At 40.6% G+C, this 21862-nt stretch overlaps 1 protein-coding gene across 2 annotated transcripts; it reads right to left on the bottom strand.

Annotated features, from left to right (window-relative positions):
• Positions 1–508: 508 nt before the first annotated feature.
• per1b (period circadian clock 1b) lies at positions 509–19390 on the bottom strand. 2 transcript variants are annotated; one of them, XM_081354587.1, is made up of 19 exons: positions 19204–19390; positions 12601–13420; positions 11943–12196; positions 11517–11638; positions 11199–11400; positions 10739–10933; positions 10458–10643; positions 10214–10367; positions 8923–9166; positions 8641–8749; positions 8402–8540; positions 8090–8208; positions 6952–7098; positions 4919–5221; positions 3489–4315; positions 3153–3351; positions 2795–2987; positions 2195–2345; positions 509–2100 (listed from the first exon to the last, which is right to left on the bottom strand). In XM_081354587.1, the coding sequence occupies exons 2-19, from the start codon at positions 12981–12983 to the stop codon at positions 1795–1797; spliced, it is 4233 nt and encodes a 1410-aa protein (XP_081210713.1). In that variant the 5' UTR covers positions 12984–13420; positions 19204–19390; the 3' UTR covers positions 509–1794. The 2 variants fall into 2 exon arrangements, with proteins under 2 accessions (XP_081210713.1, XP_081210714.1); XM_081354588.1 differs by lacking the exon at positions 6952–7098 and having other exon boundaries at positions 19204–19384.
• Positions 19391–21862: the final 2472 nt, after the last annotated feature.

Below are 21862 nucleotides of genomic sequence, written 5' to 3'. Positions count from 1 at the left end.
GGGACAAAAGTGATACAAGAACAAATGCGTGCAGCTAAACGGCACAATTAGGGCTAGAAATGTTCAGTTTTCTTGCTGTTTATATAGTTCTCTTTCTCTGTGGGCCTGTCGTTACACTGCGGTGCAGGGAAAGAATGCAAGTCAAGCCAAACTTTCTTACCAGGGCACTGGCAAACGCAAACATGTCATTAAAACCTTTTTATTTAAAATTCCTTTTATAACTCTCGTATAGCTCTGTACAATAATCATCAGCTTATTTGTGTGCATCACACTTATTTGAGTGTTTGTTTGTGTGTGTGTGTGTGTGTGGGGGGGGGCTTTTGTTTACGCCTGGAAAAACCTCCATGTGTGTTTTTGTTTGCTCCGTGGATATTCTTGTCTACTAAAAGCCTGTGGTTTGGTATGAAAACTGCTTATTTTAATTCCCTCTTCCTTGTCCAAAGCATACAGTGTGCTTTTCAATCATTGGATATTCTTGTAATTCATGGAATTCTGCAGACCACAAAAGTAAGAACCATATTCTTTTTTATTCGTTTTCATATACAAAGAAATACACAAAATACTTACAAACTGTTCCAAGACAACTGGAAGTCAAATAGCACATGACTGAAACGGACTGGTAAAGGTAAAACAGAATTCATCCGACTGATTGCCAACACAATTTCATTCATACCTTACAGAGACAGTTTACCCAAAAACATAAAATTCTGTCATCAATGAATCACCCTCATGTTGTTTTAAACTTTTATGACTTGCTCTCTTCTGTGGAAAACTATCCCTTTCAAACAAACTCATTCCTCTTTGATGGTACAGGTCAAATGTATTCCCATTAAAAGCCTCCGCTCTTTCGACCCAGCAACGTGTGGCAGCTTTTTCTGGCCGTGACCTCTGAAGCTTCCCTTCGCTAAGTGCAACTTTACAAGATGATGCCATGAGCTACAAATGCTCCTTGAAAGTACACACAGTCGCCATGATTACTGTAGTGACATCTAAATCTGAAGTAGTGGCGAAGATGAACTGTAACAGACCAAGTCGCAATACATTTCACACAATTCCTCCAAGCTTTAACATTGACAACTTTGCACCAATAATGTATAAAAAAATATACAGAATGATCAAAATAAAAACTGTAAATTTGGTCGAAAAATCCTACTCTGTTGTAAAAAAATTGCAAGAACATTTCCATAACGTTTGGGAAATGTAAAAATTCACGAGGTGAGAAACAGTTAGACCGTCCTCAAAGGCAGTGAATCTGTTCTCCTGTCTAAAAACAACTTAACACCAGAGTTTAAAGACCCGTTCACACCAAGGATGAGAACTATAAAAAAATTAAGGTCCGCATCAACGGACAGTAACGTATTGTTTATAATAAGTCAATGTTTTTATCGTTCATCGTCTGGAAAGAATTCGACTATTAAAACTTTATATCATTATAGTTATCATCCTTTGTCTGAACATCCGTTTACACATTTGAAATAGTTGTTTAACATGCCACAAAATGGGTTTTTGCAGGTCACTAGAACTGGAATTAAACAGGTAGTGTCTTGAGTGGTCTAAAGCCAAGCATCCCTTACTTCCTGCCAAATCGCGACCGCTAACAGATCATAACCTCTTTGCATAACCAAAATATCCTTAATTTGAGATATCACAGTCTTTCAACAAAGCAATTCTGCTTTACATTCATCATCTGCCAGCCTTCCTGGCTAATTAGCATTTCTTTATAGAAATAAATAAAACTGTATAATTTAATGCGTACGCAAACCATGTCATCAGTATTGCACTGGCTCAGTGTCTTTAGTGTGTCATCTGTGAAAGTGAGGCACCCGTTTCCTCCTCGATCTGTGAGGCTACTCCTTGTTCTTCTATCATCATTTCTTGGTCGTTGATTTGTGACGTCATAATAGTCCCATCACTCTCAACCTCCTGGTCTTTGCATGACTCTTCTTCTCCCTCAGCCTCGCTCTTCTCCATGGCCGTGTCCGCTTGGGTGTGTTTCTCAGCGCTGCACTCTAAAACACTGCAGAACTCCATTTCGTGGATCTCCACATCGAAGGGGGTCGCAGAGGGGACCGAAGGAGAGGACTTGCAGCCCACACATGCCTGAGAAACACAGAGCACAGTAAATAAAACAATCGAGACTCTGCGTTTAGCGGTGTATTGGGTGGCCGTTATTGTCTGAGAGATTTCAACTCACAGAAATGTTGAGAGCACGAGGCAGGCGCCCAGTGCGGATCCAAGGGTGAACTTGACTCAATTCGCTCTTCTGCTCTTCGGTGAAGCGAGGCTGCTGTTTCTGCATGGCTCTCAGAGACGCACGGTCCGCTTTCAACACCGAATCTCTGTCTCTGTTGCAAAACATATTTACTGGGTCACTTACTGGTTGTATCAGCCTTTTACAGTGGGTGTTGTAGTAATCGTAATGCATGTTCACGGAGTGGTTGCGTGGGAGGTCATAATGAGGTGCGTCAAAATGTATGTTTGATATAATCACGAATCAGTAATTGAGTTGTATAGGGATGGGAATCGAATTCTGGATATGATTTAACTACAGTTAATGATTCTGGATCTTTAATGATTCTTTGTTGTAATTTTTTGCAAAAGAATGAAATGTAGAATTTGTAAGGCATGCTATATGCCCCGCATATGTAACAAAACTGAAACTGAAAAAAAACTAAAATAAAATAAAAAAAATCATAAAATGTTCCATTTAAAATATTTTTAAATGTAACTAATCCGACTCTCAATTCCCAACCCTAGTGATGTACTGAAAACTACTAAGTATTTTATAGTTTACCGGATGGGCAGCTGGTAGGTCATCATAGTCTTTTCATCCGTGTTGGCCATGAGGAGCCAGATGGGATCTTGTAGGACACATTTGATGAACTGTGCCTCTCCGTCCCCCTCTGCTGTCTGCTTGCGGGAATGGCTGTTTTCGGATGAGTCCACACTACCAAAGTATTTGCTTGTATTGCTGCTCTGACTGCTTCCTGTTAAGTCAGCACAAAAGAGAAGTTATTTAACTCAACTGACACTTCTCAACAAGTAAAAACTGCTGTGCTGAATGCCATTCAGTTCCTTCATACCAAGTAAGACTCTTATCCATAATGCCTAAACTGATTCATCCATTTACATGGATATTATCAAGCACTCACTAGTTCCACTTCCAGAAGAGCTGCAGCCATTGGACCCTGATCCAGAGGACCCTGAGCCGGACCCAGAGGAGCCTGTGCCTGATGACCCAGAGCCTGAGGCGGCTGAGCCAGTGCCTGAGCGAGAGTCCTCCTGTAACAGCAGGTCCAGCAGATCACTGGAGGTGGACATGGCGTCTTGATTGGAATCATTTTGTTCACCCTGCAAAGGACAATCATTTACAATTCAATTCAAGAAATACAGATCAAAATCTAAAAAGTAGATTGAAAAGGTAAAACCAGTATTGACCACTGAATCTGTAAAACCTTTGTATAAGGCACATTATTGCATTTTCTTACATTTTCATTTTCTTTTGAATCCAGCGCTGACCCTCTCTGATTAGAGGAGTTCTGTCCTCCTGCTCCACCTCCCTGTCCCACCATAGGAGATGTGGTCTGTTGCACCGACGCCAGAGCTGATGCTACCTCCAACCGGTTGCTTGGCGACTCCTCCAGCTGCAGCAGATTTAAGGGCGAGGAGCATCTGGACTGAAAGAGCGGAGACTCTGCTCCTTCTCTCTCAGCGCCGGCCTCTCTTTGGCTGATGGAATGAGGGGTGCTGGAGCGAGAGAGGGCGCGTGGGACTGGAGTCGGAATCTGACAGGGAGCGGGGGAGGTCATGTTGGCAGCGGGGAAAGGGAAAGCCGGGTTTGGGCTGTAGAAGGGCTGAGGAATGCCCATGCTGGCCTGAGGAAACATGTAGTTGGGTAATACCAACGCCATCATCGGGGGCACCATGGGAGCCCCCGCCATCTGCATCTGCATCTGCGAGTTCTGAAGGGGGAAGCGTAGCCCCGCCTGTATGCTGGGGTCTGAGACGGGATGGGAGAAGGGGGGATAGACAGGAAATAACGGAAGGACGCCGGGCGGGTATGGGACAGAGTGAACGCTAGCTTGTGACCCTGAGGTGGGCCAGGAAGAGGAACTGGCTACAGGTCCCATGGGCATGGAGGAATTAGAGGGCCTGTCCAAAGCTGGAACCCCAGGACGGAGGCCTCTTGTTTGGCCGGCTGGGCTACGAGACCTCGTGTGCTCTGAAGATTCCTGGTGCTTCAGTCTTTTGCCTCCTCGACCACGTCTACGCCCAGTGCTACCCGCTGCTGGGTAATCCCGAGAGCTGCGCACTCCTAAAAATCAAGAAAATAAGATAAGGGGTAATGTATATCCAGCCAGTTGAACATTAGATGTACGTATGAACATTATCCTACTTGGCTACTTGCCACAGAAGTAAATAAGACATGAAATTTTGATTTGAGCTGAAATATTTTATTAGCTCATTAAGCGCAAGCAGCTTTGAGCCTAAACGAATGAAAATCAAGACGGACATTTAAGGGATAATGCACAGTCGTAAGACTTATTAAATAATGACGTGGACATGAAATAGTACGGTTTTAAAATGGTTTCTTCTAAAATCAATGTTTATTATCTTGTAATACAATAAAGTGTACCAAACAATCGTTCTAGCAACAAGACGAACACATCAACAATATTACCATAGGCCTACCATTAACACTCAAGTCCCCTGATTTTATTTTACAGTAAATACAGTTGATAATCGAGGCACAAGATGGCACCAGATTATTACATCATCGCTATTGACGGTCATTATCATGGAATAGCTGGCTTCAGAGTGTCACGACTGACCAATCAGAATCAAGCATTTCAGAGAGCCATGTAATAAATGAAGAATAATTCTGTGCTTTTGTGTTTTATATTATGCATGTCCTCACCTCTTGCTAAAGGTGCGGTCGCTCGCTGGCGCAAAGCTGAGGCTGGGTCAAACACTCTGAGTTCGCTCAAGTCTCTGAAGCGGTACATGAAGTTATGCTCCTCTTGCTGTGTGTGAGCCGATAGGACTTCTTTTGTGAGACCCAACCTTTCTCCTCCTCCTGCTCCTCCTAGACCTCCTCTTCTTCCTGCATCCCTATCAGGAGCAGGACTAGGGGTCAGAGAGGGCGTGGCTGTGGGAGGGGCTTGCGGTTGAGTGGCAGCAGCAGCATTTGGAGTGGGAGGGGCTTCCTCCATTACAATATCTGTGGTAATGAGGAAAAAACAGAAAAACGTGAAGTGTGGATACTATAAAGAAACTCGGTTTCAAGGAACAACCACAAGAACAAAAAAAAAGAGACGTGTTTGACAAAATAAGATACAACAATTGAAAACTGAATTTCTTTCATGTGTTCTGACATTTGACACCATGATTACTTTTTGTTACAGACAAACTATAAACTTACAAACACTTACAAAGCCCTAAATAGTTTAGCTCCTCAGTACTTGAACGAGCTCCTATCGCTTTCTAGTCCTTCACATCCACTGCTGTCTCAAAGTTCTGGCCAGTTGGTAATACCTAGAATATCAAAATAGACTGCGGGTGGTAGATCCTTAAACTATTTAGCATCCAAACTCTGCAACTGTCTTCCTAGCGTTGTTTAGGAGGCAGACACACTCTGTCAGTTTAAACCTAGATAAAAGACCCAACCCTTTTAACCTGACATACACATTACACACTATCACATTTCTATAATTTAAATCTGTTACAGGATTGTGAGGCTGCATAAATTCAGCCAACCAAAACTAGGAACACTTCCTATAACATCCAATGTACTAGTTACAGTGTAAGAGGAATGGGATCTATGCTAATATTGGTCTGTTTGTCTCATTCCTATCCCATAGTCAGCCGGATCCGGTCCGTATCCAGACCACATGGTAGACCTGCACCTAGAGATGTCCACAACTCAGCCCTGAATGTCAATGGAGAAAATGACTAGACGGGCCCTAGAGACCGATCCCCTGTGAATACCTCGTCGGCTCGACAGCCAACGGCACATACCCTTAGTAAAGACCACAAGAACCAAAGTCCTTTGCACAGAGCCTAAGGCCAGCTTCAACTCCAATCCAAATGCCCCCCGACTGAGCATGTTTTTTTTTTTCTTCTTCATTCTGTCACCTTTGGCTTGCTTAGTTAGGGACACTTAATATTCAGCAATATTATTGATTTGACTTGGGGGTGAGCGATATGGCAAAATATAATTTCACGTTTTTTTTTCAGACAGGATCACAATCTTATGATTTTTTGTGTTCATTTTGGTTTTTAAGACTGTTTTGCAAGTTAATTAGCAGTACAGCCAAACTAATTTCCCTATTTTAAAAATGTAGTCTTACAAAGTAACACAAAAAAAGTAACAGACATGGCAAAGAACTGCAATGTCACGTGAGCATAACCGTATCTACCGGTATATACTGTGAACCCAGCATTACCGCAGTGTTGCTGAACATGTGAATATACGTATGCGTTGAACATTATGTTGGGACGGCGGCACCAGAAGAACTGCGACTGACAGAATGCACTGTAGCACGAAAATAAGATCTCTCTCCAAAGGCAGATCATGAAACATTTGAATCGTTCGATATCGCACACCCCTATTTTGACTGCACTGACCCTATTGGATGAAAACTGAACTGAGCTGGATGTTGACGTCACTCTTTCCTGCAGGGCTGCTTTGAGCTAAACTGAACTCATTTCATCTTTGATGATCTTTACACAGTTATTGAACTGAACTGAATCAACACTGTACTGTCCTCAGCTGAACAATGACACGATTTTCTTTTTAGACCTGCTTTACAGCAATATTGAATTCTGTTTGCATCAATGATCATTATTTTCCCGTTTATCACTGTAAAGCTGCTTTGAAACAATCCGTATTGTATTAAGTGCTAAATAAATAAAGATCACTTGACTTGACTTGACTTGACATTTGCCCACCTGACTCGGGAGGTTTTTTGTCTCCCACATGGACGATGGTGCTGCTGAAACTACACTGGGAGGTGACAGACGCAACACTTTCCGCTTTATTGTGCATGGCCAGTGGGGGTAACAATGCACTCTCCTTTACCAGAGACACAGATGGACCTGCAGGTTAAAGTATCTGTTAATACACAGCATATCTTAAGCTATATACACCACTGTTCAAAAGTTTGGGGGCTATTTCTGAAAGAAGTCTCTTACACTCAAAATTCATTAAAACAGTAATATTGTGAAATGTTATTACCACTTAAATTTTTTTTTTTAAATGTAATTTATATGAATATTCAGCATCATTACTCCAGTCTTCAGTGTCACATGATGCTTCAGAAATTATTCTAATATGCTGATTTTCTGCTCAAGGAACATTTCTTATTATTATCAATGTTGAAAACAGTTGTGCTGATTCAAATTTTAATTATATAAACAAAATTTCAGGATTCTTTAATAAATAGAAAGTTCAAAGAAACAATTAATAAATAAAAAAGAAAATCTTACCAACCAAACTTTTGACCAGTAGTGTATAATTAAAAATGTCACGCAAATTTAGTGGTATGCTAATGCAAACACTACCATTTGTAATCATCTCTGATGTACAGTATATTAACTGCACGTAAAGTTTTTTATTGAATCAGAATTAGCAAATAAATTTGTTTGGATTATAGTGGATTTATGAATCCAGTCAAGCTACGGAGAAAGCCTAGCTCATGAATATTATTTTGTAAAGTTTTCCATTCAATATAATAAATGAGGCCTACTGGCCAAATGATACATTACATAATAAACATTCATGAGTCAAGCCATCACCATGGTAGTATTCATTAGTTTGCCGAATGCTTACAAGCTCAACAAAAAAATACACTGCAAACACTCAGTGTGTATATACATGCCAGTGTTCCCATTTAACCTGTTAATATTTATGCAAACCTTTAAATAAAATAAGTTTGCTCAAAACTGGCATTTCAGTTTTGCTGTGGTAACAGTCATTTGAATGGTAGAGGTGTTGCACAATATACTGCATACAACTAAGACATGTAACTACCACTGAAACACATATAATTAGTACTGTTCTGAATTAGTTTATCATTGCGGTACCCACCTTTAGCATTGCGTGGAGCGTCCTGCTGTTTGTCATCATCAGATGTGGAGGAGGCAGTGCAGGAAGAGGAGCCACACTTCCTCTTCACCGTGTTCGGGATGTTACAGCTGTCCAGATACCTGATGAACCAAACAAAACGCTGAGTCCAGGACCTGCCACTGGATTACTATCACAATGCCTATATTTACATGCAGATATGTCATAAGAGATGCTCTCTATACAATAATATGATTGATTAGTCTGCAATTAATAACACATATTCAGTGATAATGTGTGATAAAGTCAGTGCTTTTAATGATCTGAAAAACAAACCTTATGATGCTGTCCAAGCAGTTGATTTGCTGATAAGAGTAGGTGGAGGGTGGCTCTTTCGGGACGATCAGGGAGGGTGGAGCAGCACTAGGACAGAGACTGCTGCCCGGCTGTGCCGCTTCAACTGCTTTCAGAGCACCTGTTTGCCAGACACAGAGAACAGCTTTAGACAAACAATCTTAAAAAAAAGAAAAGAAATGAAACTATGGCTTCAAATTAAACTTAATGTGTTTGTGTACCTGCGGTGGCGAGTTTTTTAGGAGGAGGTCGGTTGCGGGATTCAATGAAGACTTGTTGTCCGCTGGTCTTCACCATGTGAACATCTTTGCAGATTTGCTGGAAGGTCATCTGTTTAAAAATGCAGTTCATTTCATTTAAACCTTTGCTATCTTCCTTTAATTTTTAAGAACAGTTCCAATAAGAAGTAAAGCTGTATGACTGCCTGTTACTGCTTCTAATTTATGTGCAGTCTTCGTTTTAGGCCACATACGGTTTTAAGGCTTGTCTCTCTAAACACTTACTGGTTTGTGGAACTGCGAGGGGTCCTCCAGACCCGGCCCACTGCTTTCTGATGAGGAGGTGGCACTGGGCTGGTGCTCGTGGGATCCGTTGCTGGCCAGGCTGCCGTAGCCCTGAGAGCTGCCGTTGTGGACGGGCTGCACCAGGAGCCTGTGGATCTGCTCACTGAGCTGAGGGATGTCTGGGGACAGGGTCCGCTCCTCCTGACCCCTCGGCGGCGTAAAGACATCCTCATTCAGTGGAGAGCTGGACAGAAAGAATCAAGAGGTAAGTGTGTGGGTGTACATCGTACAATAAAGAAATACAATGTTTGTTAGTTTGAATCCTTTCTCCAAAAGGCTACAGTTGTACATGTGTACATGTAAGTGTGTGTAGCAGCTTGAAGCATTGTGAGTCTCTGCATGCTGGGAGAAAAGAAATGGTCCTTGGGACATATTGAGCTCATGAAAAATCTGTCTGTGTCCACATGACAGAGCATGTGCTCATGAGTGTGATTGACTGTGCACATATTACATACTGGTGTGTGTGGGAGGCATGGGACGTGTGTATGTCTGTGTGTTTGGGCTGTGCACGTCAAGAAGTGTGCACAGATGGAAAAATATATAATATATATATAATTTTTTTTGTGTGCATAATCTGTTACAGTCCTAGGGACAATGGATTATTTAGCTGTTACTTACACTACTTCTCAAAAGTTTGGGGTCAGTAAGATTTTTTTTTTTTTAATTAAATGCATCTTTGCTCAAAAGTATTAATTTCTCAATTGATCAAAAGTATAGACTTTGACATTGTTACAAAAGATTTCTATTTCAAATGTTCTTTTGAACTTTCTCTTAATCCTGAGTATCAAGGTATCTAAATTAAGCAGTGCACCAGTTTTCAACTCTGATAAAAATAAAATTAAGAAATATTTTTGAGCACCAAATATTAGAGCATATTAGAATGATTTCTGAAGGATCATGTGACACTGATGACTGGAGTAATGATGCTGAAAATTCAGATTTACAATCAGAAATAAATTGCATTTCTAAAATATATTAAAATTTCATTTTTACTGTTTTTGAATCACATAAATGCAGCCTTGGTGAGCATAAGAGACTTCTTTCAGAAGCATACAATTTTTTTTACCAACCCAAAACTTTTGAACGGTAGTGTTCATAAATATTAGATAAAAAGATCACTTATCACAAAGTCTGATTTGATTCACTGACGTCATGATAAAAAAATAAAATAGCAAGGGTTTCTAACTGTTAATTTGGGGCGTTGTGTGAACTCGTATCCATGAATACTTACGTTCTGACTTTGTGGCGTCCAACAATGAAGGCCACTTTCCTGCTCCAGGGGTTAATAAAGGAGGACCAAGAGGTGTCTATGGTCAGATACTCTCCGTTACGTGCACACATCCGCAAGGGTGAGTGTTCAAACGGCTGCCCTGCAAACTGGAGAACTGAGAGAGAAAGTGAAAGTTGTGCCTTACCGCTCTCATTAAAGAAAAGAAATGGACAGAGGTTAGAGAGAGGAAGGGAGAATGACTCACTCTTCTTATGGATGGCCACCATAATGGGCCTGTCCTCTGGATGGAGGTACAGCAGGACTGGGGTTCCCACCAGGTCCTGAGGCAGGTACCCTAACAGAGGAACTGCCCGCTCGTCCACCTCCTGAAAGAGACAGCTGGGGGTGTGACTGGTAGTGAATATCCTCTTATCCGGAGGAATGCGAGGGGCTGAAAGAGGAAATGAGAGAAAGAGAGTTTATTGTTCCATCAAGTTCTTTCAAAACTTGGTGAAGAACTGATGCTTTTTAAACAAAAAAACGTACCCTCATATCCCGAGTGCACTCTCTCTGCGATGAGCAGACAGCAGGGTTGAGGGTAAGCCATGTCAGAGTCTCGGAGCGTGAGCAGGTAGGGGGTCAGTCTGAACGGGTAGTACTTCACATCACCACTGGATGAGACGTCGCCACTGATGCGACAAAACATGGACTTCTCTTGGGTGCAGTCGGCTGGTGGAGAGACTACAGTCAAAGAAAGGGAAAGAGAGAGCTGTTTAGGCTATTGCCTTAAACTTCATTTGTATAGCGTGACCATAACTGATCTCGGTAGTCCTTTTCCAATAGATAACCTACACTACAATGGCACAAATTATATCGGAATGAAAGTCTTGGGTTTGAAACATCATGAGGGTGAGCAAATGATGTGAACTATCCCTTTAAGATCAAAAGCATTGTGACACTTTCTGGTTGTCAAATGTTAGCGTAACCTGCCCTATCACAAACATACCAGAGCCGATGCAGGAGGCCCATGATGGCAGCCTGCAGGGTGCGGTGTTGCTGTAGAAGGTGCTCACATCTTGGGGGGCGAGCAGTTCTGAAAACAAAACCCCGTGCAGCTTCTCTGGCTTACTGCGCAGGAGAGATGAGCCCTGCGGTGAGATGTACACAACCTTCCCTGACAGGAAAGACACCGCCATGGAAAATGTGTCCTGCACAACAGAAAAATAAGGGTAAAAATGAGATTAACACTACTTTTCATACAACAATATTCAAATATGGTGTTACTACAGGAGAAAGAAATGGGTTTGTGTGCAAGTCAACGTACTGTATTTTTGAGCGTGTATTCAGAGGTAATATTGTCCAGTTCATCAACAGTGAAGGTGGAGAGGTCGAGACTACAGCCATGACACTCCTCAACATTCCACTGGTGATAATACTCCTGGTTGGCTGCAAGATTCAAAGCAAAAAAAGAAAAACTTTAAATGAATACATATATCACTGGATGTGCAAATTATATTACCACTGAAGTTGAAGTGTGTAAATCCTGTGCTTCTAGTGACACCCAACAAAATATAGTGATCATTTTTAAATGCTTTGCCTAAACATGTCCCTCATCTTCCATCGTTTAGACAAAGAGAGTCCCAAACAAAACTCGTGCCATTGGTTGAGCCAATGTTACTATATTGAGCACATTTCAGCCTGTTGCCTTTCCTGCAAGACATAGAAACCTTCATGTGAAATTCCCACTCACCTCTGACTTGTCTGACACAGCTGAGGGCGTATTTGAGGGCATTAAGGGTGCTGGAGCGTCCCTTCATCTTCCTCTCCGGTGGCAGACGGATCTTCAGCTCATTCAGGGCTCTCATCAGCTCTTTCTGTGTCTGGACACGAGCCGATTGATCACTGCTGCAGCCGCTGGTGGACGGCGGGTCCTGTTCGGAGCTGGCGCTCAACAGGCTGTAAGCCAGAGAGCTGCTGGGTGGAGAAGGGCTGTGAGAGTTTGAGCTGAGGGAGCAGAGGTCAAAAACAAGAGTCGCATTTAGAATTCAGATGTTGGTCAAAGCAGTTCACTGATGGTCTTTTATGAGGTGGAACTCAAAAGTAGACATTAGGGGATGTCATGTTCCGAAAATAACAACAATAAAAAGCCTCATAAATGTATAAGAAAAGTGATCGGTGTGCTATAGTGCTATCTCTATGTGATGAACAACTCAAAATGTATTGACTTGATTTCAGAGAATGGACATTAATATCATCAATCCTTAGATGCCATATTTGACTTGATAATCGCAGCATAGGAGAGATTATAGTCAATAAATAACTTAAATTTCAGGCATTTCATCACACAAAGCTATCGTGTGGCTTTAGAAGACTTTGAAAATCAATGGAAAAGATTTTCTCTCGCTCACCTCTTGTTGCTCTCCGTAGTCTCCAGACACATGGCCGAGTCTTTTCCGTTCTGACTGGAGGAACTCTGATAACTTCGGTTTGACTGTCTCCCTCTGGATCCGCTCCCTCTCTCCATCCCTCCTTCACTTTCCCTCTCCCCGGAGTCATTTCCACTTGATAGTCCATCCGTATCATCGGAATTTGTCCCATGGTTGCCACCTGGGGACCTCTTGGCGTCAGATACCCCTCCCGAAGATGATCCTGTCTCGCTATTCACTGGATTCGACGAGGGAGAGCTCTCACTCATGCTGCAGGATCTGTTTACAAGCCCTGCCTTTTTCTCGACTCTTGCTCCTCTAGCAGAATCATTGCTGGGCGCGGAGTCGGAGTTATCATCGCTCATAATAATACTGTACGAATAGGCAATTGCCAAGGTGATGAGACTCACCTGATAATAGATTAAAGAGTTTTAAAAAAAGTTCACTATGTTGGACTGCTTGAACTACAGTGGGAAATCATTTTGATGGAAATATTCTTCACAGATTTGTCCCGCAAACAAGAATCATGGTATATCCAGGTGTCTCTGCACCCCGTCCGTAGTTTAAGCGGTTTAACCTCGAATGCAAAATAGCTTGTTAACGGCAGAAAACGTTGCTCATCTCAGAAAAACAGACAGGACTGGTTGTTACGAAACAGACTTGGCTGCTACCACAGAGCCAGATGGAGTGTGACAATGCGAGAGAAAGTGCAAAAAAAAGCCGCTGGGAAATGGGTTTTGTCCATTCGGTCAGTCTTCTTCTCTTTGCCCTCTGTGTCACTCTCTCTCTTCTCGGAAGACAACTGCCAGGAAAAAGGAGAAAGAGAAAAGGTAAGTGTGCGTCAGTCCGAAACATTTGGACAAAGAGATATACTGAGCTGGTTAGTCATCTACAATTAGGCAGCCCCATTTATAGCTAATAAATAATATTATTGGTGAACAGCCTGGTCTTTTAACAGGAAGTGCTACTCAGGGGTGTTTTTGTTTTTCAACCAGGTAAATTAGCTATCAGCTATTTTGCTGCACTTGAGAACTCAGATATTTAATCTTCCCTGTTGGCCACTACAGAAACCTTTTCTGGTCTCCTTGGTAACCAAAACTACTTTCTAGATCCACACATCCACTCTCCACCTTCAACCACGCAGGCTTGTTTTGTCTGTTGCATTTACCAACTACGTCATCTGTATTCTGCCAGAGTCTTTTGTGCTTCCTCTCTGGGATTGTTACCGTCACCATCCCTCTAATGTTCTGATTCCATTTCGGGAGCTACTGAGTTTAGACGTACGCATTCTAAATTTACTGCAAATAGCAAGCAAGGGAAGTGACACTAAAAATTGAGCATGTAGCTAGAAACTAATTCTAAGCCAATCAGTAATTCTTAGGCACATTAACTGTGTGGTAAAGTATAAATAGACAATGAAAAGTAGCCGGTGGCACTAAAAGTACTGTAGTAATGTTAGGAAATACTGTACTTTGTATGACTATGAAGCTCAAATATATCTCAGTTTGAAGATTTTATTTATACAGTAAACTAGCTACCCATTTGCTTTTATTTGGCTGACTATTAATATCTAATATTATGAGATCTCTTATCAGTTGTTTCCAGAGGGGAATCAAATATCAGAATTCTTTGTTAGAATTTATGGACATACTTTTCTTAAGAGATTCTTTGACGCATAAGAAACTGTTACTGAACTATTTATAATTCACTTAATTTAGATGGTTTACCAGGCATGGATTAAGAGCAGTTGAACAGCATGAACCTTTTAGCCCACGTCATTACAAAGAGAACAACAAGTGTAAAGGTGTTTAAATGCAAATGCCTTGCAATTAATCCAAGCATTAAGAGAATGTCAAATGTTCAAATCATGAGGCAGCTGAATGGAGAAAGTGAAACGGCCATTTCTGAAAGTACTAAGCGCACAATCTGTTTTTAAAACTGATCTACATTTTAAGAGAAATGTGTCCTGTTAAAATTGTAATTTTTTTTTTTAAGTAACTTCTACATACTAAGAGGTAAGAGTCTTAATGTTAAGTAGTGTCACTCACACGCAGTGAACAATGGACGCAACAATTATATAAAGATGCCATATCCACATAGACCAAGAAAACAAACTTATCTTCACAGACGTTAAATGGCCACAGATGCTGCTTTTCTTAAGACAGGCCATGTGTTTCTTTTTTCTGGGCCAGATCAGGGCTGTTTGTTTGGAATTAATTTGCTTGTGTGGGTGTTCTCCAGCACATGCATACGCACTTATGACACCTATTCTGCACCTGTTTATACTTGTTGCCCATGCAAAGAAACAAAAAGCAGCATCACGAATATAACCACCAAGTGGATGTCCAACTAGATCTTAAACCACAAAGCATCATCAAATTCTCTCTTCTGCGTGTTACAATTATATGTGTAATGGAGGTTGGAGATGTTAGAAAATAGTCCTGCATAAAGAGCATTTATAAAACAAACAGTTAAGAATGTTTTCTTTGATTTACAGTAAATGTCTAACGGAAAATAACGGGAGATCAAGAGTTTGTCAAAAAAAAAAATATTTAAAAATATAGCTAAGTATTACATAATGAGAGCTGTTGGCTCACATGGATCCAGGTTCCTGATCATACAACTTAATCGAAAAACAGACAGAAAAAAAAAAAAAAAAAAAACAGACCGATAAACATCGCATTACAAATGTAATGCGCCCAATCTTCAAAACACGATGCGTCATCATTTTTGTTCTGCTCATGGACAAAATTCCGCAGGTCTGAATGCAGACGTGCACAGATGAAAGTGTGGAGTGACTGGCTACATTTTAATCAGACGCTCTCAATCCAACGGATATACTAACAGTTCACCCTCTATTCCTTCAGTACTTTCTACTGACACCGACACAAACACTCTCGCTTCCATTACAGTCGTGAGCGATCCACTGTGTGTCTGCGCGCGCACTGCCTGTCCCAGTGACTCGTGCACGCGCCACTCGACGGCTCCAGCGGGGAGGAGCGACATCCCAATGTAATCTGGGGCTAATGGGTGGAGCTAGAATGTCCAAACCCTACCATAGAGCTGGTAAGTCCCGCCCATCCGTAAAACCCCACTGGACCTCTAGATTGAAAAAATCGTCATTGCAAGTGAATGTGAGAAAATAATTATTTTCTGGTCCCGTTTGAATTGTGCCATGAATGTGAACATATGTTGTCTGTGAATTTTTTATATAACTTTTCATGTTACGAGTTTGACAGTATATTGTATGATTCTTTGGCTAGAAGTTGTGGAAAAGACATAACGAGAAAGACTACATGTCGCCTATGTGACGTCACCCCATAACACATTTTCCCTCCACTTGTCAAATCACGGCGCTAATGCTGCGATAATCTATGGAGACAGATCGAGATGCCTGTGTGTTTTGTACCCAAATGTCACCATTCAAACCAAATGGGCTGTTCTTTCTTCAGAAACGCGTCAAAAGCAGCGAAGAGTTGTAGTCCACAAAGTGCTCTCACACAAAGTCTAACCGTATCAAACTTCTACCTGCTAAATTGTAGCATTCTTCACACGAAAAATTATATTAAAAATTCACAGACAACATATGTTCACATTCATGGCAAAATTCAAACGGGACCAGAAAATAATTATTTTCTCACATTCACTTACATTGACGATTTTTCAATCTAGAGGTCCAGGGGGGTTTTACGGATGGGCGGGACTTACCAGCTCTATACCCACAACTCTGTCCCTCCACCCCTTTAGAGCTCCAGAGAGGAGGAGCTGGACTAATCCCACCCCATTGGAGCTCCAGAGAGGAGGAGCTGGACTAATCCCACCCCATTGGAGCTCCAGAGAGGAGGAGCTGGACATTTGACTCTGCAGTGAGTGAGTACCACTTGCTCGACAGTGCTCTCGGGAAAAACTGCTTCCGGAATAATAACGATTTTAAACAACAATTCAATAAGTCAACTTGCACTTTGACTATTTTTGCGGCTTTTTATTCAACTATTTATGTTTGAATGATAATGAAAAAAACAACAACAACAAGGATCATATATTCAGTAAAGATTACATATTCAAATTTAGTTGAATATGTGCGCTTTGGCACAGATAACACCAATGATGTCATTTTACAGTAACGCATGTACTAAAGGCAAACACGATTAAAAAATGGCACACAGTTCACAGAGCGAGCAGCTCTGGAAAAATGTACAACCCAAGTAATCCAAATCCTGGGAACAAGGTCACAAGCATATGATTTCATGTGGGGTGCTTTGACAAACCACTCGAGCAGGTAATGTTGAGGTGCTCAAAACTATACTGATGCACTCAAATTACAATAGCCTATAACTTTTGGGGAAAACGACATAGTTGTCACTGCACAATAAACTGGAATAGAAGGAAATTATTCTACATCACTTTTAATTTAAAGAGAAACAGAAAGAAAAACTATCCAGTAACAGACTCAAATATTACTAAAATGTGAGCCAAAACTACTTTTGCTCTGATATGCAAATAATGTCATCATGTTACGTCATGTTAAGTATATCATCCATCACACATATTTCCCCGAACTGTCATCTAGTCTCACATAACACGACTTTCAACTAACAACATTAAGTCTGGGACCAAACGCCATAGATTGACCTCTTCGTCCAATACAAAGAATACAACCTGAGAAAGTTGAGTACTGCATATTTTGAATGTAATATTACCATTTATTATTTATTCAATACAGAATCCCTAGATTACATCATATCCTGTCACTCTCATTAGTTGAAGGGTCTAAAGAATTTTGCATGTTTAAAATCTAGTGTGACTGATGCCACCTTGAAGCTGAGACTGTCACCAGATCTTTTTTCTCTCTCTCCAAGATTTATAATGAATTTTGAGGGCTTTAGTCTTTGGTATTACTCTAAAGCAGGACAGCTTTTTTTTCTGCTTAAACCCCCCCCCCCCCCCCCCCCCCCCCGATCATATTTATCTAATCTTTTCATAAATAATGAATATTAATATATTGTATTTTTGTTTTCATTTTCAAACAATCAAAATATGTATACAATTTATCAAAATCACAATTTCACCAGCAGTTCCTTCATGAACCCCTAGGAGTTTTCGAACAAGTATTACGTTACAAGGCATGTAAAAACCAGAAGGACAGACTTTCAGTTGTCTGTGAAACAACAATCTATTAGCCTGAACAGACTGAACTCCTCTGGCAATTACAGTAATAAAAAGCAGTCATCATTACTAACATACACAGCAGATTATTCATTTTTTAGACAATAGTATTGAGCTTCCCTGCTTTGTTAGTATTAAGAGTTCAACTGTAAATGCTTAACCTACTTATCCACAACTACATTCTTTGCATATGATGATGGATTGGAGAGCGGGGCTAGTTGTCACACGTGTTACTCAAGTGAATATATTTCTCTAGGTTTATTTTCAAAAAGTATAGTTTCTGTTTAGGCATAAACCTTAAAGTCTGTTCTTGCTCAGGAAAAAAAAATAGTGGTAAAACCTTTACAATAAGGTTTGATTAGTTAACTTGAACAAAGAATTAACAATCATTCTACAGCAGCATTTATTCAGTTTAGTTCATGTTTATTTGAACATTTACTAACATATTATTCAAATCAAATGTTGAATTTGCTAACATTAGTTAATGACCTGTAAACTAAACATGAACAGCTAGATTTTTTTTCTTCTTATTGTAAAGTGCTACCAAAATAGTTTATTGACCACAAGTTGGACTTTGTGACAACATGCCCCAACAGCAACATCACACAGCCTATTATCTGCTTTTCAATGAAATTTAAACAATAAAACAATTATGAAGCATAAAAAGTCCCCGAAACAACAAAAATGTTGACAATAAAGTGCAAAATGACCAAACCGCTGGTTTGTCCAAAAAAAAAAATGTAATCAATAAATTAATGACATATAAAACTGGCACAACTTGCCCTGACCCAAGATTTATGAAAAATAACTATCCCTGAAAACAGTTTCAGACACAATCCAACTGTTTTATATAGTTGACTAACTACGGCACCTTAATGACATTGGAATTTGAAGTGGCATAATAAACCAACATGACAAATAATCCATATTGATACTTTAATTAACATTACATGACTACAGGAAGTTTGCATCACTTTTATATCATTTTACTTAGTAAGGCAACTCTCATTTTTTATTTAACAGATATTTTTGGGGGAGTCTGATCCACAGAAGACAGTGGCCCGTGAAGAAGGTCAATGCGTGATGCGTCACAGTTTTACTTTACTCGCATACAAAATGTCAACAAAAATGTGAATAACCTTAAAGCAAAGCATGGACAGATTGAACAGACTGTAAAACACAGTATGATGGCATGATATAGCCTAATGTATGATGTTTGCATTTCAACCAATTTCATTATTTTTGGCTTATTGTACAATGGTCAATAGCTATTTGCACATTATTCCACCCAAATCAGCACCTTCTGTTGGACAAATCTAATGTTGTAAAGAGAATCGGTAACGTAATATTAAAGTTTCAGTCGAAAAAGAAGACCCATGCCACATTTAACGTTAAGATCATGGTTAATGCTGGACTTACCTTCTGAGTCTCTTACTGCTCCGCCGAACGAGAGGACGAATATCCCTATGTCGAAAAGTATTACAATGCTTTCCTGGTGTTATTAAATCGGTGAAACATGAAAACGACGTTGTTACATCTGCAGTCCACTCGCATTCGCTGCAATTGTGTGCAAGAGATTTGTTTCCCCACGACTCCAGACACACACGAGTACACGTGCTTTCCAATCGGTCTAAAACACCGAGGAACTCAATTGGCTGTGCTCGCAGCAAGCCACGAATCCCATTGGTTGACTCCACCCATTCACGGCGAAGCTTTCGTTGATTGGCCGATGCCAAAGGCGCTCGGCTCACGTTCATCAGCTGTCACGTTGCAGCGCGCCTGTTGTTGTTGCAATACATGAGAATGAGTGTGTTGTGGGCAGGACTACATATTCCTAATAGACTGCTGTAGATTTAGATTCAAACAAGAAATAAATTAAATATAGTATGTAGGTCGTTATGACCACTTTTAGCTTAGTCGTGGATGCAGCAAACTGAACTAGACCACATGAAATTGCAATCATGTTATAATTAACACCCTTATTATTAATAAAAAACACACACAGAATGAAACCTACAGCAATTTGTGCCTACATATATGTTTTAGAGCGTGAATTTCAATGACCATGCGAAAGCTAAAATAATTGCTGAATCGCTTAGAAAAGAACTGTACAATGAGTGTGATTTCCCAACACTGTTGTTTTAAAATGTTTCGCACAGCTAGACTGAAACCTGGTGCTGGTGAATAAGCCATGCACAGTTCCACGTGCCTCAGAGGCAGGCTGCTGGTGACGTCAAGCATCTCCCGCAACGCCCTTCAGACTCACGCGGCTTGCGGTGTGGCTCGCTGTGCTCGCAGTGTGTGTGTGTACTGGTGCTGCTGCATGGATGAATTAATCATCGCCGTCAGAGAGGCGTCATAAACAGGCTGACCTGACCTCCATTTAACCGATTTGGTAAAACTGTCCCTACTGCTTGCCAATGTCAGGCAAGTATAGTTTGGAGTCAGATTAAATTTGGACTGCATTAAGGAACCCACGTTTAGCAGGAATGGAGAAACGAAGAAGCCTCTCGAAGATTCGATGTTTTTCTCTGATTGTTCCGGGCAAAGATTCGAAGCACGAGGACTGTCGAAAACAGCGCCATCTTGTGGTTGGTCAAATTTATAACAGCAGCCATAAATGCGCAGCTCCGTTGTTTCATGCATGAAGCACAAAAAGCCTGACAACTTTAAATGTTCAGTTTTCTGATCATAAAATTCGCATATTAAAATTCTGCAATAAATTCAATGTAATAATATTAATAATATGACAGTCAAAGGCAAGTTATTGGTGCTCTAATTATTTTTGTTTATTATATATTGTTTTTATAGGCTACTGTTTATAAGGAAGAATATATAATACTATTATAGGCTATATATAATGTTAGTGAATGGACTTGAACTTCCATAAACCCTTTGAGTAGTGACTTGAGTAGTGGTCTGCATTCGAACATTCCGACAAGGAAATGGAGGCATTCACGTGACTGGAAAGAAAGTGAGGCATCGTTTTTGATCACGTGCGGCACGGAACTTCATGAGAAATTGCGCTGCGTACTCGATACACGCTTTGAAGCTTCAGTGTCACTGTCACATGTAACAATGACACCACTACAATACAGGACTCAGCAGTCTCTAGATGAGTAAACATGCCATTTCATATCATTCTTCAAAGTTGTTATCTTATAAAGCTATAATATCATGCATGATCATTTTATAAATTTATATCATACATTGCAAGCTATTTTAAGGTAATACTGAACAGTGAAAAAATAACAACAATTGTTATCAGTGTAAAAGAACATTGTGACATGCTTTAAGAGATAGATAAGATAAGATAAGATAATCCAATACTAGTGCCAAAACGGCTTTCTTTTCTTCTATAAACCACTCTCATACGCACAGATGCCTAATAACAATCATTATTTTGGTGGGTGTGCTCTAACATACACCTTGAGAAATAATAATTCATGTAAAATCCAGTGAATTAGGGATGGACTGTTACATTTTTAATCCCAGCCTATCTGTTTATTATTAGGCTCAGGAGCAGGAGTTGCGTCCTCACACTTCCTGGCAACTTGCAGTAGACTCTGTACCCTGACAAAAAAGGCCAATCATTCTTTTGAGCCTATAAGCAAATATTCTGCCTTGTTCTACTCCAAAGACATTTTTACTTCATAGTGGTAGGCTACTTTCAGTTTTGTCAACAAATTCTAAACTTATTGTAAAATGTATATTGAGCTTCTATTTAGCAGTGCATGATTCTTTGAAAGCTGCTTTTTCATGGACATGTCGGCGCCATCTACTGGTCACTTCCAATTATACATCTCTGGCATCCAATAACAACCAACTGCAGAGCCATACTTCACAGTAGGTTTAGTGGTTGGGTGGGATTATTACTGTGCGTTCACACCGCCGCCGACTTGAGCTGCAAAGAAGCTCTGGCCGCCCAGTCAAAGACGCTTGTCAAAAAGTACGGGGAAGCTTGTTGACGCTTTGGCCGCTCTGACGTAGCAGCATTCTGTGTTCGATCATGGAAGAAGAGAAGTGTCACACCATGAAATGTAAACAGAAAAAACAAGCAATGCATTCGGCAATTTAG

Source organism: Scardinius erythrophthalmus (assembly GCF_964197995.2).
Source record: "Scardinius erythrophthalmus genome assembly, chromosome: 2".
Classification (NCBI taxonomy): Eukaryota; Metazoa; Chordata; class Actinopteri; order Cypriniformes; family Leuciscidae; genus Scardinius; species Scardinius erythrophthalmus.
The sequence above is the reverse complement of the archived record's forward strand: the minus strand, read 5'-3'. Positions and strand labels throughout refer to the sequence as shown.

Excerpts from the sequence above, each read along its gene's own strand:
- per1b (XM_081354587.1), bottom strand. The coding sequence starts at position 12,983 with ATGAGCGATGATAACTCCGACTCCGCGCCCAGCAATGATTCTGCTAGA. Across the intron at positions 10,368-10,457 it reads GGTGGCCATCCATAAGAAGA|TTCTCCAGTTTGCAGGGCAG; the intron begins GTGAGTCATTCT and ends TTTCTCTCTCAG. Across the intron at positions 2,101-2,194 it reads CTCGTGCTCTCAACATTTCT|GCATGTGTGGGCTGCAAGTC; the intron begins GTGAGTTGAAAT and ends TGTGTTTCTCAG.